The following is an 18,649-nucleotide window of genomic DNA, read 5'->3' on the forward strand; positions in this document are numbered from 1 at the left end:
TCCAGCCTTAATTCATATCTGAGTGACCCAGTTAGACAGCACTTTAGTTCGGACCAGAAGATCAGAATGTCTCTCTCACACACAGATGTCTGATTTATGAACAAGTTAGTTTGCTGTTCATCAATTAATAGCTGAAGTTAACCTTCACTTACCGTCATGGCCGTAGTGGTGCCCACCTCACTTTATAGTCACCCTTTCTTGACTTCAATGAAAATATATACTTGTTTTATAAAAAGTAAAATAAAGACCTCTTTCTTGACCTCATATTTAACTGTTGACAGCACTGTAACAGTAAAACTTGTAATTTCTAACCTACATTGTTAATAAATAACTATTAAATTCTTTCTAACATTTTTCTAACATTTAAATTTTCTCTAAACATTTTACTTGTCGAAATTATTATTATTTTAAGTAGTATTAGTAGTTGTAGTAAAAAAAAGGCTTCAAAACTGGACCTTTAATCTAGGGGTGTTGTGAGGGGGGGACATCCTTGCCCCACGCCCCCATTCCATCTGGATTCGCCCCTGCTTTGGCGTTTGAGCACAAAGAATGGATAACATTTATTTATGCAGAAAACATGACCAGATTTACAGGTCAGAAAGTTTTATTGCGTTTTCACATCATGTGGTCCTCAGAAAGAGAGTTTAGGTGCATTTGAGTGGAAAATAGTGTTAGTTGTTGACGCGTCGCGGAGGATCAGCTGTTTTAACGTGCAGATACGGAGCAGCTCAGCTCTAAATAAAGGAGGAAAAAAGCATAAAAATGTCTGTAAAGCTCAGTGCAGGTGTGCTGTTATCACCGCGCTTTAAGAGGTGACGACGAGTCGTAGCTGCTACAAAAAAAAAAAAAATGTGGATGAAAAGCTCACAGCTCGCTTTACTTCGTAAAAAAAAAAAAAAAAAAATCATGGCCTGATGCCCGGTGTGCAATACTATCAGTCCAGCGGTGCCATGGCCTAATATGTATCGGTGGTAAAAATTTGGTAAGAATCCGTGAAGTAGTTTAACGTAATCCTTCAAAGCTTATTTTAAGGGAATCTTGATCCAGAATCCGCATCCGGCTCGCTTCCAAAATTCAGTGGAGTCTTTCATGGCCTAATGTCTATGTGTGGGGCAACTTTGGTGAGAATCCGCAAAGTAGTTTTGACATAATCCTTCAAAGACATATATAAATTATATATATATAAATTTAAACTTGATCCAGAGTCTGGATCCGTATCCAGATCACTTTCAAAATTTAATGGAGTCTTCTATGGCCTAATATGTATCTGTGTTGAAAATTTCATCCAAATCCGTGCAGTAGTTTTGACATAATCCTGCTAACAGTAATCCTTCAAAGCCTGTATAAAGTGAAACTTGATCCAGGACCGGATCTGGATCAACTCCAAAATTTAATGGGTTCTTCTGTGGCCTAATATCTATTTGTGGTGAAAATTTCATCATAATCCGTACAGTAATTTTGACGCAATCCTGCTAACAGACAGACAGACAAATAAACGCAGGTGATTTTATTACGTCCTTGGCGAAGGTAAAATCTGCAAACAGGAAACCCAGTTATTATGATGTTTAATGGCTTTGCATTTCAGTTGGAGAAATATGAATTCTTCTCGGTATCTGTTTACTGTCGTGTAGGTGACTTAAAGAAAACCTCTTGATTCAAAGTGTAACATCTTTCCTTAGATTAATTGGTAATGAGAAAATATTAGTTGCAGTCCCCAGTGAATATACATGAGCTTAAGTTTGTTTTCTACATAAGAGACAGCCGTTATCAAAGTGAAATATTTGGAGATCTAATGATTTTTTTTTATTTTTTTTTTTAAGAAACAAATTGTCTGTAGAAAGTGATGTCTGAGACAGTCATGTAAAATATAAAATGTATCTTGGTACCTGGTATAGTCCTGGTCAAAATTATTGGCAACCCTGTTTAGATTTATTTATTTTTATGCTCCTGACACAGAAGTGTAGCAGCAGTAGACGTGAATTCTATCTGTGCTTGCGTGTGTCCTTTGGCTTCACCATGCAATTACCTGATACCAAATTGTCACATACACAAAATTTGAGGGTTACAAGTTCATCTGACAACCTTCTCATGTGTTCAGCAGCACCACTGACTTTGGCCTACTTTTTCAGGGTGATATCAGGCAGCATTCATGTGTTAGAAAACAAAAAGGACTCTGAGCCAAGGCCTTGTAAGCACAGAATTTAAATATGTTCATAAATAAATGCAACTAAACCAGTTCTACACCAGTTATATATCTTGATGGTGGAGTGGCAAAGAGAAAACATTTTAATAAAAGAAGACTGATCAAATCTAGGTTTCAGTTTCTTATGTCCCTTCTGGTGAGCTGCTGCTGAAATTTCATGTCTTGACATGAAAATGTCGTGTCCATGAATCATATTGTGACTGTAAAAATATTGATTATGCATTTATTCATAATTATGTTCCTATTCTGTCCTTAAAATATACAACCCCTGGCACAAATTATGGAATCACCGGCCTCGGAGGATGTTCATTCTGTTGTTTAATTTTGTAGAAAAAAAGCAGATCACAGACATGACATAAAACTAAAATCATTTCAAATGGCAACTTTCTGGCTTTAAGAAACACTATAAGAAATCAAGAAAAAAAGATTGTGGCAGTCAGTAACGGTTACTTTTTTAGACCAAGCAGAGGAAAAAATATGGACTCACTCAATTCTGAGGAATAAATTATGGAATCACCCTGTAAATTTCCATCCCCAAAACTAACACCTGCATCAAATCACATCTGCTCGTTGACATTGACCCTATGTCATGAAATTGACCCTATGTGTCTTTTTGCAAGGAATGTTTTCACAGTTTTTTGCTCTATGGCAAGATGCATTATCTTCTTGAAAAATGATTTCATCATCCTTAAACATCAGAAAAGTGTCCAAAATATCAACGTAAACTTGTGCATTTATTGATGATGTAATGACAGCCATCTCCACAGTGCCTTTACATGACATGCAGCCCCATATCATCAATGACTGTGGAAATTTACATGTTCTCTTCAGGCAGTCATCTTTATAAATCTCATTGGAAGGGCACCAAACAAAAGTTCCAGCATCATCACCTTGCCCAATGCAGATTCGAGATTCATCACTGAATATGACTTTCATCCAGTCATCCACAGTCCACGATTGCTTTTCTTTAGCCCATTGTAACCTTGTTTTTTTCTGTTTAGATGTTAATGATGCCTTTCGTTTAGCTTTTCTGTATGTAAATCCCATTTCCTTTAGGCGGTTTCTTACAGTTCGGTCACAGACGTTAACTCCAGTTTCCTCCCATTCGTTCCTCATTTGTTTTGTTGTGCATTTTCGATTTTTGAGACATATTGCTTTAAGTTTTCTGTCTTGACGCTTTGATGTCTTCCTTGGTCTACCAGTATGTTTGCCTTTAACAACCTTCCCATGTTGTTTGTATTTGGTCCAGAGTTTAGACACAGCTGACTGTGAACAACCAACATCTTTTGCAACATTGCGTGATAATTTACCCTCTTTTAAGAGTTTGATAATCCTCTCCTTTGTTTCAACTGACATCTCTCATGTTGGAGCCATGATTCATGTCAGTCCACTTGGTGCAACAGCTCTCCAAGGTGTGATCACTCCTTTTTAGATGCAGACTAACAAGCAGATGTGATTTGATGCAGACTAACAAGCAGATGTGATTTGATGCAGGTGTTAGTTTTGGGGATGAAAATTTACAGGATGATTCCATAATTTATTCCTCAGAATTGAGTGAGTCCATATTTTTTTCCTCTGCTTGGTCTAAAAAAGTAACCGTTACTGACTGCCACAATCTTTTTTTCGTGATTTCTTATAGTGTTTCTTAAAGCCAGAAAGTTGCCATTTGAAATGACTTTAGTTTTGTGTCATGTCTGTGATCTGCTTTTTTTCTACAAAATTAAACAACTGAATAAACATCCTCCGAGGCCGGTGATTCCATAATTTTTGCCAGGGGTTGTACAGGTGCCAATAATTCCTGCCAGGACTGTAAGTGTAGTGAGTAATGAACGGAGATGTAGCAGTCGATACTCTGCTTGAGAAGGTGGAAGGAGCAAAAAATGCTTTTGCAACATCCACTAAAGCCATGTGTTTGTGTGTATGTAGTGAAGTACTTGGGCCTGCTGGCCATGTCAAAGATCCTGAAGACCCACCCCAAGTCTGTGCAGTCCCATAAGGACCTCATCCTCCAGTGTTTGGATGACAAGGATGAGTCCATCCGCCTGAGAGCTCTTGATCTACTCTACGGCATGGTATGGAGCTTCGACTACAGCCAGTTTATTATTATTAGTAGTAGCATTATTTTATCTCGGGCTCACTTGTGTGGGGAGTAAAATTGAAAAAACAGCCCAGTCTGGAAAAGAAGATCCCATCATACAAGTGTGCATTTGTGTGATTAGAGTTTTTTACTTGAGTTTTTTTTATTTTTTTTATTCTAGTATCACAATTGTGAACAAATTGTTTATGCGTATGTCCAACAATTGGGCTGGGCAAAGGTGTGCATCACTGTATTTCAACACATTTTGAGATGATGGCTTTTGGAACTAGGGTTGTTTAAAAAAAAAAAAAATCAATACTCAATTACTAATCAAAACTAAAAAAATAATAATAAAAAATAAAAATAATATCTGATTAGATACTCAATTGCAACATTATTGATACCAACAGTGTTGTCTCTATAAAAAGGATAGCTGGCCAAAGGAAAAAAGTCATGCAACAGTCTTTGATATGATGGGATTGCGCTGTGTCTCATTTGTTTGGTGTCAAAGCCTCATATTTCAGGTCTGCTAACAGGTTCATACTAATGCTCTGTTCAATAGGACTTGGAAATCCCAAGATGAATACTTCGGAAAGCTGTGTTCACTTGATGAATTCTGAAAAACGATATGGATGTATGCTGTAACCTATTCAAGCTTTGTTTTTGTTTTGCACTACTTCAGACAGTTTGAACTACTGTTGTCATTGATGTCATTGTTTGCATAATTCTCACTTTATATTTTAAAAACCTCTTAATTTTTTGTTAATTTCCCTTGTGATATCGAAAATGTTTTCCTGGGTATCGGTATTAACTTTGAAATTTTAGTATTGTGGCAACCCTATATGGAACATACTGGATTTTAGTGATATGTTTTGTGATGTATGTTTGGTCACTATAAGTCTTTTATGCTGCTGTAGAACAACTGAACTTGTAAGTGGAGGCAGAACCCACATTAAGAACTTGCGTTAAGAACATTTTTACTCAGCTGATTGTCTGTTGCTGCAGTGCTACCTTTATTTATGTAAACATTAAAGTGAGTGGGTGTGTGTTGTTCCAGGTATCCAAAAAGAACTTGATGGAGATCGTAAAGAAACTGATGTTGCATGTGGACAAAGCGGAAGGGACCACTTACAGAGATGAACTTCTCACAAAGATCATTGATATCTGCAGCCAGAGTAACTACCAATACATCACCAACTTTGAATGGTCAGCCGCTTACTGAATACAAATTGTGTCCTTTTTTAAATTTGATGTTCTTATCCGCTCTGGTGTGATATTAAACTTATATGTGCTCGGCAGGTACATCAGTATACTAGTGGAGCTGACCCGATTAGAGGGCACGCGGCATGGCCACCTCATTGCCTCTCAAATGCTGGATGTAGCTATTCGGGTCAAGGCCATCCGGGCCTTTGCTGTTACCCAGATGGCCATGTTACTGGACAACGCCCACCTGTTGACTGGAAACATGCAGAGAAATGGCATCTGTGAGGTGTTGCATGCTGCAGCCTGGATCTGTGGCGAGTTCTCAGAGTATGTTGCTTCCTCGCCACTTATTGAGGCATAAACATGTGAAAGACACTTGCTTTCAAGTAGCCAATTTAATCTTTCAGTCATTTACCATATTTTACACAGTTTTGAGGCAAAAACTCTGAAAACATGAAGTGAAAATTTGTATGGGCGGTGTTGTCTGAAACACTGACTCGATAGTGACGTGACTGACAGTTTTGACGACTGTTTCAACCTTATTGGTGTGTTGTTGTTGTTTGTTTATTTTCTGTTTTCAGATTGCAGAACATACTAGCTCATTCCTGGGAGCATAATGTGACTGACAGTGTACAACACACATCCATATTCTTTATATGCATGTCCAGTGTCTCTCTAAAGTGGACGAGAAGGCAGAATTGTTGCTCATTTCTTCCAAAAGCACGAGCACTGTCACAACTGATTGTTATATACAAAAAGGAAGAATATACCTATTATTCTTCAGTTTCACATTTGTTTCTATGTAATTATAAAGTAGCGTTCAAAACCTTTTTAAACAGGAAATCACCATATTCACAGTTAATGACTTCTTTTTTTTTTAATCAATATGCTCCATCTGGATATCTGATGATAAGTCTGCATTGTCATTTGGGTTGACGTATGTTTCTATCATGCCTTGCTCGATGTCCCCTTCTTGTTTTGTAGACATCTGGAGACACCTATGCAGACGCTGGAAGCCATGTTGCGGCCTAAGGTGGCCACCTTACCAGGCCACATCCAAGCAGTGTATGTGCAGAATGCTGCCAAGCTGTTTTCCACTGTGGTCAAGAGCCAGGAGGGTAACACAGACAGCACAGCTGCACAGGAAACCAGCCAGCTGATGATAGACAGACTGCCTCTTTTTGTCCAGAGCGCCAACCTGGAGGTGCAGGAGAGGGTAAGGTGGATGACCAGTTCTATCAAATCTCACATCACTTCCCTAAAACTATTTATCTTCTACTTGAACCGTAGTCTGGATGCTGCTTGTTCATTATAGTTTGTTAAATGCTTCCATTTAACAGGTGGAATGTCAGACTGTAAAAATGTCTTTAACAATAGTTCTTCCTGAATAAATGGTTGTGAATGCATCCTGGGTACATATTTTCAGGATTATATGTTATGCAGGTATATTGGTTCCATCTATTTAAAAATGTCATGGAGGAGAAAAAAAAAACAGATACATGTTGCCTCTGCCTATAACTCACATTTATTTTAAAAATGTGATGTTACTGCATCTTGCAACAAGAAGCAAAATTAATTTAAACAGTGCATTATTTATAATGCAGACACCTTGTTAGCAAGTAGAAGCTAATGTGAGAATTAATGTTATTTATGAAGCACAAAAAAATAAAGTGTAAATTAGGGGTGCTGGAAAAAATTGATTCACGTCCGAATCGTGATTCTTATTACGATTCTGAATCGATCCAAAATGTCCAAGAATCAGTTTTTAAAAAGCATTTTTTAAAAACATGTTCTTACTTAACTTGCTGCGTGTACCGTTTATCAGGCAACAGCTTCCATACTGCAACGTCCCCGGTAGGAGAGGGTCCGGCGTGCTTCAAACATTTGTGAGCTGCAGCTTAGCATGGCGGATGAAGAGCTAATTCAGCCAGCACCGTCTTTGCTGAAGGCAAATGTTGGAGCGCATTTTGGATTTTATTGTTTGCTGCGTAAGGAGGAGCTTGACATGACTTATGAAGTGTGCAAAATCTGCAAAATGAAAGTCAAGTACTTCGGAAACACTTCAAATCCGCAAGCCCACATGCTACGTCATCACCCGGAGCTAAAAGCAGCGGAGCAGCGGTATCTGCCGACTGCTGACCAGCGCTTCGCTAAACTGCCAGACAACTCTGAACGAGCAAAGCAGAAAGTAAATTTACATCTTGAATCACTTGATTAACCTTGTAAAGCTGCATTTTCTTAAACATAAATATTTTTTAAGTAATATAACTATTTCTCAGAGCTCTTTGAATCGAAAATCGATTCTGAATCGAATCGTCACCCAAAGAATCGGAATCGAAATGAATCGTAAGTTGTATGATTCACATCCCTAGTGTGAACTGCTTCTTGTTGCCACTGAACAAATGAAAATTTCAAAGAGCTACATATTTGCATATTTAACTCACTAAATGTAAAGAAACAAAATTATTATACATTTTTTTACATTATAATTGGCCTGATCTTAGCTTAGCCGTTGTTCTCGTTGCCGTCCTACAAAGTGCAAACAAGTTGAATGCCAAGTAGTTTGAAGGTTATTTCCTGTCTTTATTCACATGCAGTCTGTTAGTTAGAAAGCATGACTTATTAATTTCACTTTTTCCTGTAAGACCCAGCACCTTGGCTCCTTATTTAAAATCTACTTGTTTTATAGCAGGTGACATCCAGCTCAGTGGTGTATTACTGCCACTTCCTGCTCCAGACAGTTCCTCATTCAGATCAGTTTACAGGAGCAGGGTGTTATTCTTGTAGATGGATCCATCTTGTGGCTGTAGGTGATAATGCAGTATTTCTTTTTTCATGTCACTTTGAAATGCAAGTCACAGGACCAGGCAAATGGTTTAAAAAAAAAAAAAGCCCAGCTTAGGCTGGAAAATGCATTAGTGCTGAAATTCAGTGTATTATGATTTTATTTGAGTGAGTGCTTTGTTCACAAATAAAAACAAGTTCAATCAGAGATTTCATACATTTTATTTTTTCTACATTATTCTATGATCATGATGATGTATAATTTAAAATGCTGTCTGAAAAATATTCTGATAGTGACTGAAAGTTGTAGAAAATAGAAGGATCATGACTTAAATATTTTTCTTTATTGACTTCTATTTTGCGAAGCACTTTGTATATATGGCTAGAAAGTGCTACACAAATAAATATTATTACTACTGCTACGGTAGCAGCAGCACGTATCTAGAGCCTATATTGTGAAATCTTAGGACAGAAGGTGTGTCTGTATCTGCGTAATGCTTCATGGTGACTTTAGTGCCGCAAACTCTAATCTGTTCACACAAGGTAGCCTTTGTTTATTCAGTTTGTCATCCTATGATTGCTGTGTGTTTGTCCCTGACTGGTTCAATTCTCTCTCCTTTTTCCCTCCCATTTTTCTTGTTTTGCACCTCGTTTCTAATATTTTACTATATCAACATATATGCCAATGTATACATTAAAAAATGGCAGTGAATCTACACATTTCCTTACCACACACAATAAAGTAATGAAATTGAGGCTTTGTGTTTTACAGTGAACTTTATTCTAAATTACTATGAATATAACCTGCAACCACCCAACCAACATAACATGCATACAGTGGATCCAGAAAGTATTCACAGTGCTGTACTTTTTCCACATTTTATGTTACAGCCTTATTCAAAAATGGATGGAATTAATTTTTTTTCCTCAAGATTCGACGCACAGTACCCCACAGTGACAATATGAAAAAGTTTTTGCAAATTAAAAAAACAAAGCAAAGAACTAAGAAATTACATGTATGCAAGTAGTCACATCCTTTGCCATGAAGCTCAAAATTGAACTTACGTATAGCCTGTTTCCACTGATCATCCTTGAGATGTTTCTACAGCTTACCTGGAGTCCACCTGGGGTAAATTCAGTTGATTGTACATGATTTGGAAAGGCACACACCTGTCTACATATAAGGCCCCACAGTTAAGCGTGCATGTCAGAGCACAAACCAAGCATGCAGGCAAAGGAACTGTCTGTAGATCTATGAAACACTCAGATTGGCAGTCACCTTGTTACATCATTCAATGTTTTCATAAAATACGCTGCTCATCTACTTTGGTGCCACCTAACTGGTAGCATAGTGACCATTTGTCTCTTTTGACTATAAAACACAAACTGTGGTTAAAGTGAATGGCAGCTGGTTGCTTTACATCTCTTTTGTAGCTAATGTGACCAAGGGGTGATGGGAGTCTCAGCCATGCTTGACACAGTTGTAAATGATGCTGTCAGAGTGCTCTGCACAACAAACTAAGTAAAGACATAATTTACAACAAGTGTGCTTCTGCATTGTTTACATGATAAAATGAAAAATTTAATATTATCACAAATAATGCAAATGGTGAGAGTCACATATTGACAGAGTATACATTGCCCAAATCTTATAATCATTATCATGAATATTTGTTCATGGCCCAGCCATAGAAGCAACACAGCCAGTATTCAGGCAACATGTTCTATAGCAGCATTTCTCTCCGTTTTCACCAACCTTGACTTTACGTATAAAAACCTGACAACATCCACAAATTTTCATTCTCTTCTCTCATGTCCTCAGGCATCTTGCATCTTGCAGCTAGTGAAGTACATTCAGAAGCTGCAGCAGAAGGATGTAGAAGTAGCTGAAGAAGTCAGTGCCTTGTTTGCTGGAGAACTGAATCCTGTGGCACCTAAGGCACAGAAGAAAGTACCTGTTCCTGAGGGGTGAGTGGCATTAAAAGATGAAAAACACACAAAAAATTTGGACAGTATATTTACAGTAAAACTCTCCTAAACTGTCATCATATAAACCAGATATTCACACCCACTGGACAAAAGCAAAAGTCCCAAATTCCACCTAATAAACACTGTATATATCGGATTTTCACTCACATCGGACAAAACGTCCTGTGCGATGGCAATGCATTTTCATGAAAAACCCCTTGCATATACCGGACAGAGCAGTCTGGACATGCCCAGTAACAGGTATGAAATTAAGTTTAGCACTGACACTTGCCGATTTGAGGAAAGTGGGTGCCATTTTTCCGGGATTTAAAGACTGGGTATTTTTTATTTATTTATTTATTTTTTCTTTTAAAAACCGTACTCAGACCCGGCACCTAAACGAGGCAGGCTGTAATTCAAGACAGACGGTTAACAAAATGCTGTTTGCTGCCTGCAGTGTAATATGGTGTTAATTTTCACAAATATCCCTGGGAGCAGAGTGGGTGTGATGAACCAAAGAACCCTCGCACTTGCTAAATGACGGAGAATGCATAGGGCTGTGGTTTGTCACTCTCCTGCCATATTTTAAAAGTTTTTGCAGTGCCCATGCCAATTTCATATTGATCATGGATCAGATACGTTTAGTCCGCAAATATGACCAACTTCACAAGACGGAGTGAGAAAAAAGACTTTTAAATGACCTGCAGTTCATGGAAAGAAATTAAACATGCTGTTGGTTTGAAGGTTGATAATTGTATAAAAAAGTGGAGCTCGTTGAGGGACAAATTAATCCAGAAAAAGCCGCTGTTCCTGTGGTAAATTGCATAAAGATTCAGCGGAGAACTTTACAAGGGTCACCTGCATGGCGACCTCATTGCATGGCCACGAAGTTAGAGTTGGAGAAGCATAAATCAGGCTTTAGGATTTTAAGGGACAACTAAGCGGACTTCGAAAAAAAGAGTGACTCAACCAAATGTAATCTTTTTAATGCACGTAATGCCTGGCGCTTATTTAAGGTAGGCGTTTATTTTTCTCAGATGAAGTTTTGAACTGGTGTCACTGACCGAACAATACCCCCCTAAAAATCAGTCCACCCTGCCTTCATTGCGCCTGCATCATTTGGGACCACAGCCCCTCGTCTGAGACGGACTCTCTACACCTAAAGCAATCAAAGGGAATAATTTGATGATTAACTGTCATATGACAAGGTAAAACTTCTTAAATCATTCTAAAGTCAGGTTTAAGCATAAATGAGGTGTTAATCGGTGAGGCGCTACTGATGCTTTGAATTGATGGAGGTGCGTTGAAGGCAGCAGCAGCTCGTCTGGCTGCTGCGCTTTGATTGCTTTATCCGTCTTTTATCATTAAGTAATGCAGAATTTAATTGGAAATGACTGTTGTACAAAAGCTTCAGATATCTGTCGCTGACATTGATGATGACTGGAGTGCAGTTTTAAGCAGAAACAAGGTGATAAGCTGTGAACCACGGCTGATGCACAGAAATGACGCATGCGCAGTGAAGGCAGGGCAGACTGATTTTTCGGGGTGACACCAGTCATTAAATAAGGCGTGCCCCAATTCAAGGTCAGGTGTTTAATCAAGGAAATAAGTAGGTGTAATTGGTGCTGAGGATTCCCCGTAGATCCTGGCTGTAACTAATCCGTTACATACATATAGAGCATTTTGTCTGTTTTATACATATAGCGGATTTCAACTATAATGGACAGAATTCACTGGTCCACTTGAATCCATTATATGCAAGTTTTACTGTATAATTTTCCTGAATAATAGCCAGAGAACACTTTATGCTCAGATATATAGACTTTACTATGGTTTGCCTGAAAGAGGAATTGAAACATTGATCCATTTATATACAGTGCATCCCGAAAGTATTCACGATTCACTTTTCCACATTTTATGTTGCAGCCTTATTCCAAAATGGAGTAAATTGAATACAATGCCACAAGCTTGGTGCACCTATCTTTGGGCAGTTTTTCCCATTCCTCTTAAGCACCTCTCAAGCTCCATCAGGTTGGATAGGCCACTCAAGGATATTCACAAGAGTTGTCCTGAAGCCACTCTTTTGATATCTTGGCTGTGTGCTTAGTGTCATTGTCCTGCTGAAAGATGAACTGTCACCCCAGTCTGAGGTCAAGAGCGCTCTGGAGCAGATTTTCATCCACAATGTCTCTGTACATTACTGCACTCATCTTTCCCTTAATCCTGACTAGTCTCCCAGTTCCTGCCACTGAAAAACATCCCCACAGCATGATGCTGCCACCACCATGGTTCACTGTAGCCATGGTGCCTGGGTTCCTCCAAACATGACACCAGGCACTCACACCAAAGAGTTCAATCTTTATCTCATTAGACCAGAGAATTTTGTTTCTCATGGTCTGAGAGTCCTTCAGGTGCCTTTTGGCAAACTCCAGATGGGCTGCCATGTGCCTTTTACTAAGGAGTGGCTTCTGTCTGGCCACTCTACCATTCAGGCCTGATTGCTGGGTTGTTGCAGAGATGGTTGTCCTTCTGGAAGGTCTGGAATAAATTTCTCATGCTCTGAGAGTCCTTCAGATGCCTTTTGGCAAACTCCAGGCGGGCTGCCAATTTTGAGCTTCATGGCAAAGGCTGTGAATACTTATGTACATGGGATTTCTTTGATTTTTTTTATTTTATTTATTAAATAAATGTGCAAAAATCTCCACTTTTTCCACATTGTCATTATGGGGTATTGTGTCTAATGTTGTGGGAAAACATTAATTTCATCCATTTTGGAATAAGGCTGTAATATTAAAAAAAAAAAAGTGGAAAATGTGAAGCGCTGTGAATATTTTCTGGATCCACTGTATCTGTTTGAGTTGTAGCCAGTGGTTTGGGAAAAAAAATGTCTTTTTACACCTCCTTTCAAGTTTGGACTTGGATGCCTGGATCAACGAGCCTCCATCAGAGAGTGAGTCTGAGGATGAGCAGCCCAGAGCGATTTTTACTAAGGATGAGCCCAAACACTCCCGTTCACGGCACACCGAGGTGGATGAGAAGGAACTGGCAAGGGTAGGCACTGGGCAGGTTTATTATAATAGTACAGTGTAATTAAAAATACATTTTGGTGAATGTTTAAGCTGTGGTCTTACTGTATTTGTTTTTTTTTTTCAAGGCAGCAAGGCAAAGTAATTTGTTATTCTGTCTATTTAGTCAGTGCATTGCTATAATGAGAAGAAACTTGCCAAATAATGCTTTAATCGGGGTGTGCAATCTGCACATATGATTTTCTACTTAACTCCTCTTCTTCTACAGCTTTGGTAGACTTTGCCCTGAATGATTAATTCATGTTTTGTGTTCCCCCCCCCCACCTTACCCACATGCTTCAAGAGGAGAGAAGCCAGGAAGCAGGAGCAAGCCAACAACCCGTTCTACATCAAGGCATCCCCATCATCTCAGAAGGTTTGCTTTCCTTGCAAATACACTGACTATTTTCACTGTGTACAAGTAAAGATCCAACTTTTTAAAAACCTGAATGTTCGAGATGTATGAAAATTCAAATTATGCCTCATTGCTTTGTTGATGTCTGAGCCTTACTTACATCTGATAAATATGTTTTGTGTGTTTGTGAAGTGCGTAGGAGCATGTGGTGTTTGTGTCTAAATAAGTTTCTCCTGTGTAGGTGTACCAGGACACTCCTGGAGTGGAGCACATCCCAGTTGTGCAGATTGACCTCAGTGTGCCTCTCAAAGTCCCAGGTGGGGGACATGCTTTTCTCTCGGCCCCAAAGTCCTGACAGGGTTTTTTTTTTCTTCTTAATTCTGGAAGATAAAACATGATGCATTAAAGTTTTTGTTCACTTAATGTTTTTGAGCTGCTCCCATTTCATTTGGTTTTTACTGTTTTGTAAACAAAAACATTTCTTCTTTTCTCATTTCCTCATATATGGTACTATTATTTATTTATTTTTGCCTTGTGCAAATGCCTGAAGATAGTTTTCTTCTTTGCTATAGGTCTGCCTATGTCTGACCAGTACGTAAAGTTAGAGGAGGAGCGTCGGCAGAAAGAGAGAGCCGAGAAGAAGAAGAAGGAGAAGAAGAAGAGGAAAGAAAAGCGCAGCGGGAGAGGGAAGAAGCACGATTCTGGCCCAGAGAGCGAAGAGGATATCACACCAGCACATATGGTTGACATCGTTACAGAGGAGATGCCAGAGGTAGGCAGAGCCCTGTGGAAAAAAATGTTGGTTTAAAGAGGAACACAAGACCTCTGGCAGACCATTTCTGTACCCATCTTGCTACTTGGGCAAAACATCCTTTGGATCCAACGTTTGATGGTTGCTTTCAGAGCTGAATAATCGTTTTAAAATCAAAAGTGGAATTTTGAATTTCTTAGAGCTTTGCTCAGTCACATTAACTGTGTTTTTTGAACTGTGCAGACTGTAAAATGAATATTTTCTCTTTCTCTCTCTCTCTCTTTCATGCTGGATCACAGAATTTGAACTTATGAATTCAGTGTGATGACTGTATAACTGTGGACATATGCTATGAAAGACCGAATCAGAGTTACTGTATTGTTTATTATTCAATGCAGGAAGTCTAGTATATCAGCATCTCAGTTTTGTACATGTACAGTTATTCAGAATGTTATTAACTGTTTTTGTAATGTTTGTACCTCGTTGTTGCAGAATGCCTTACCTAGCGATGATGATGAAAAAGACCCTAATGACCCTCACAAAGCCCTTGACATCGACCTCGACAAGTGAGTCCATATTATTTAGCTCCTGTATGTAGTCCATTGAAGTTTTAGAAGTTACTAGCACATAATTTAGATCTAAATGAGCTGGTTTGTTGTTGAAAATTTGACATTCATTCTAGCATTGTAGCTTCTTTTTTTAAGCTTTATTTTGGAATATGTGTTTCTGAGGTTCCTGGGCAAAATGTCCCAGAGGACGAGACTCCTCCTTCACAAGTGGTTGTGCTTTCTTCTTTTCTATGGACACATACACACCTTTTATTCCCTCTTTGTCTGGTCAGCTTGGTGGAAACTGCTGGGCGCAGGTGAGTGTTCCCCCGTTTACAGGACCTGGGCCCAACTATAGATGATGCCTTGCTGTCTTTTTATCTCCTGTCACTAACATAGCCTGCCCTTCCTTTTCTTTGCTTTTTAGGGGCTTGTTGTAACTGCTATCTCTGTTTTTAGTTCTTGTAATTTAAACATCATACTTACTACAGCCTTTGAACTCATAATATCAAATATAAGTTTTAATCTTACACTGATGTGTTTGTAGTCTGTATCAGCTTGATAATATCAGCAGGATTTTTGTACAAACTGATTTCTGGGAGCAGTAAAGTTAAAAAGTTCTCTTTGATCGAGAAAACATAGTCTTAATGGCCCAGTCACACAGCACTTAACAAAGGGCAACGAAGCCCAAATAAAACAAGAAGTCTGGACTTTCGTTGGCATTGAAACGGTAAAACGGTAAACGGTAATTCTGTATCAGAATCCACATCAGAATTTTGGCTCTCTGTTGGGACTGTTTACACAGAGACTGCTACCTGCTGCTTTGGACTTGAATTAACAGTCTTTTTCAAGACTTTTTTACCTTTTTACTTTTTTTTTTTTACTTTTTTGCTGTGCTCCAACGCCTAAGGAAGACCTCTAACGGTCGAAACATCGCGACGGAGCACTTTTATCAGCTAACTTTCATCAGCGTTGGCAAGCTAACTAGCTTACTAACGCTTTCGTTTTTATTTTTTTTTATTTTATTTTATTTTTTTCTCTTTTAGCACTGTTGTTGTGCGTTGTCTGTGCTGCTCCACAGCGTGTTTGGTTGATTTTTGTTTTGTTTTAGCACCGTTGTCGTGCGTTCGCTGTTGTCGTGCGTTGCCTGTGCTGCTTCATGGCCTGTTTGGTGCCTTGATTGGGGCACTCCTTCTGCTGAATCACCTTTAAATTATTTACACATTATTCACTTCGTGTGTTTTTAGGAATCCGCTAGGTTGCGTAGCTACTAGCTCTTAGCCGATTTAGCATGGCGGCTTCTCCTGTCTCACCCGCACTTTTCTGCTCTGGGTGTGAAATGTTTAGTTATTCCTCGGCCTCCTTTAGCAGTAACGGTACTTGTAATAAGTGCAGCTTATTCGTAGCTTTGGAGGCCAGGCTGGGCGAATTGGAGACTCGGCTCCGCACCGTGGAAAATTCTACAGCTAGCCAGGCCCTGTAGTCGGTGCGGACCAAGGTAGCTTAGCCGCCGCTAGTTCCCCCTGGCAGATCCCGGGCAGTCGGGAAAGCAGGCTGACTGGGTGACTGTGAGGAGGAAGCGTAGCCCTAAACAGAAGCCCCGTGTACACCGTCAACCCGTTCCATCTCTAAACCGTTTTTCCCCACTCGACGATACACTCGCCGAGGATCAAACTCTGGTTATTGGCGACTCTGTTTTGAGAAATGTGAAGTTAGCGACACCAGCAACCATTGTCAATTGTCTTCCGGGGGCCAGAGCAGGCGACATCGAAGGACATTTGAAATTGCTGGCTAAGGCTAAGCGTAAATTTGGTAAGATTGTAATTCACGTCGGCAGTAATGACACTCGGTTACGCCAATCGGAGGTCACTAAAATTAACATTAAATCGGTGTGTAACTTTGCAAAAACAATGTCGGACTCTGTTGTTTTCTCTGGGCCCCTCCCCAATCGGACCGGGAGTGACATGTTTAGCCGCATGTTCTCCTTGAATTGCTGGCTGTCTGAGTGGTGTCCAAAAAATGAGGTGGGCTTCATTGATAATTGGCAAAGCTTCTGGGGAAAACCTGGTCTTGTTAGGAGAGACGGCATCCATCCCACTTTAGATGGAGCAGCTCTCATTTCTAGAAATCTGGCCAATTTTCTTGGATCCTCCAAACTGTGACTGTCCAGCGTTGGGACCAGGAGGCAGAGCTGTGGTCTTATACACCTCTCTGCAGCTTCTCTCCCCCTGCCATCCCCTCGTTGCCCCATCCCCGTAGAGATGGTGCCTGCTCCCAGACCACCAATAACCAGCAAAAATCTATTTAAGCATAAAAATTCAAAAAGAAAAAATAATATAGCACCTTCAATTGCACCACAGACTAAAACAGTTAAATGTGGTCTATTAAACATTAGGTCTCTCTCTTCTAAGTCCCTGTTGGTAAATGACATAATAATTGATCAACGTATTGATTTATTCTGCCTAACAGAAACCTGGTTACAGCAGGATGAATATGTTAGTTTAAATGAGTCAACACCCCCGAGTCGCACTAACTGTCAGAATGCTCGTAGCACGGGCCGTGGCGGAGGATTAGCAGCAATCTTTCATTCCAGCTTATTAATTAATCAAAAACCTAGACAGAGCTTTAATTCATTTGAACGCTTGTCTCTTAGTCTTGTCCATCCAAATTGGAAGTCCCAAAAACCAGTTTTATTTGTTATTATCTATCGTCCACCTGGTCGTTACTGTGAGTTTCTCTGTGAATTTTCAGACCTTTTGTCTGACTTAGTGCTTAGCTCAGATAAGATAATTATAGTGGCCGATTTTAATATCCACACAGATGCTGAGAATGACAGCCTCAACACTGCATTTAATCTATTATTAGACTCTATCGGCTTTGCTCAAAAAGTAAATGAGTCCACCACCACTTTAATCATATCTTAGATCTTGTTCTGACTTATGGTATGGAAATAGAAGACTTAACAGTATTCCCTGAAAACTCCCTTCTGTCTGATCATTTTTTAATAACATTTACATTTACCCTGATGGACTACCCTGCAGTGGGGAATAAGTTTCATTACACTAGAAGTCTTTCAGAAAGCGCTGTAACTAGGTTTAAGGATATGATTCCTTCGTTATGTTCTCTAATGTCATATACCAACACAGAGCAGAGTAGCTACCTAAACTCTGTAAGGGAGATAGAGTATCTCGTCAATAGTTTTACATCCTCTTTGAAGACAACTTTGGATGCTGTAGCTCCTCTGAAAAAGAGAGCTTTAAATCAGAAGTGTCTGACTCCGTGGTATAACTCACAAACTCGTAGCTTAAAGCAGATAACCCGTAAGTTGGAGAGGAAATGGCGTCTCACTAATTTAGAAGATCTTCACTTAGCCTGGAAAAAGAGTTTGTTGCTCTATAAAAAAGCCCTCCGTAAAGCTAGGACATCTTTCTACTCATCACTAATTGAAGAAAATAAGAATAACCTCAGGTTTCTTTTCAGCACTGTAGCTAAGCTGACAAAGAGTCAGAGCTCTATTGAGCTGAGTATTCCATTAACTTTAACTAGTAATGACTTCATGACTTTCTTTGCTAACAAAATTTTGACTATTAGAGAAAAAATTACTCATAACCATCCCAAAGATGTATCGTTATCTTTGGCTGCTTTCAGTGATGCCGGTATTTGGTTAGACTCTTTCTCTCCAGTTGTTCTGTCTG

General features: G+C 39.3%; 1 protein-coding gene across 5 annotated transcripts in view; it reads left to right on the forward strand.

The window, feature by feature from the left end:
* The window catches only part of ap3d1 (adaptor related protein complex 3 subunit delta 1), a 96,347-nt gene that overhangs the window by 49,310 nt on the left and 28,388 nt on the right, over window positions 1-18,649 (forward strand). For 3 of the 5 annotated variants that reach the window (XM_034179760.1, XM_034179761.1, XM_034179764.1), the window contains exons 12-22: window positions 4,130-4,275; window positions 5,338-5,486; window positions 5,580-5,810; window positions 6,468-6,699; window positions 10,090-10,235; window positions 13,145-13,286; window positions 13,605-13,676; window positions 13,897-13,972; window positions 14,228-14,427; window positions 14,899-14,972; window positions 15,248-15,271. In XM_034179760.1, the coding sequence (XP_034035651.1) occupies window positions 4,130-4,275; window positions 5,338-5,486; window positions 5,580-5,810; window positions 6,468-6,699; window positions 10,090-10,235; window positions 13,145-13,286; window positions 13,605-13,676; window positions 13,897-13,972; window positions 14,228-14,427; window positions 14,899-14,972; window positions 15,248-15,271 (1,492 nt within the window). The remainder of the gene's footprint in view (window positions 1-4,129; window positions 4,276-5,337; window positions 5,487-5,579; window positions 5,811-6,467; window positions 6,700-10,089; window positions 10,236-13,144; window positions 13,287-13,604; window positions 13,677-13,896; window positions 13,973-14,227; window positions 14,428-14,898; window positions 14,973-15,247; window positions 15,272-18,649) is intronic. The other 2 variants (XM_034179763.1, XM_034179765.1) reach the window with 1 other exon arrangement.

This window comes from Thalassophryne amazonica, chromosome 10, assembly GCF_902500255.1.
Source record: "Thalassophryne amazonica chromosome 10, fThaAma1.1, whole genome shotgun sequence".
NCBI classification, from domain to species: domain Eukaryota; kingdom Metazoa; phylum Chordata; class Actinopteri; order Batrachoidiformes; family Batrachoididae; genus Thalassophryne; species Thalassophryne amazonica.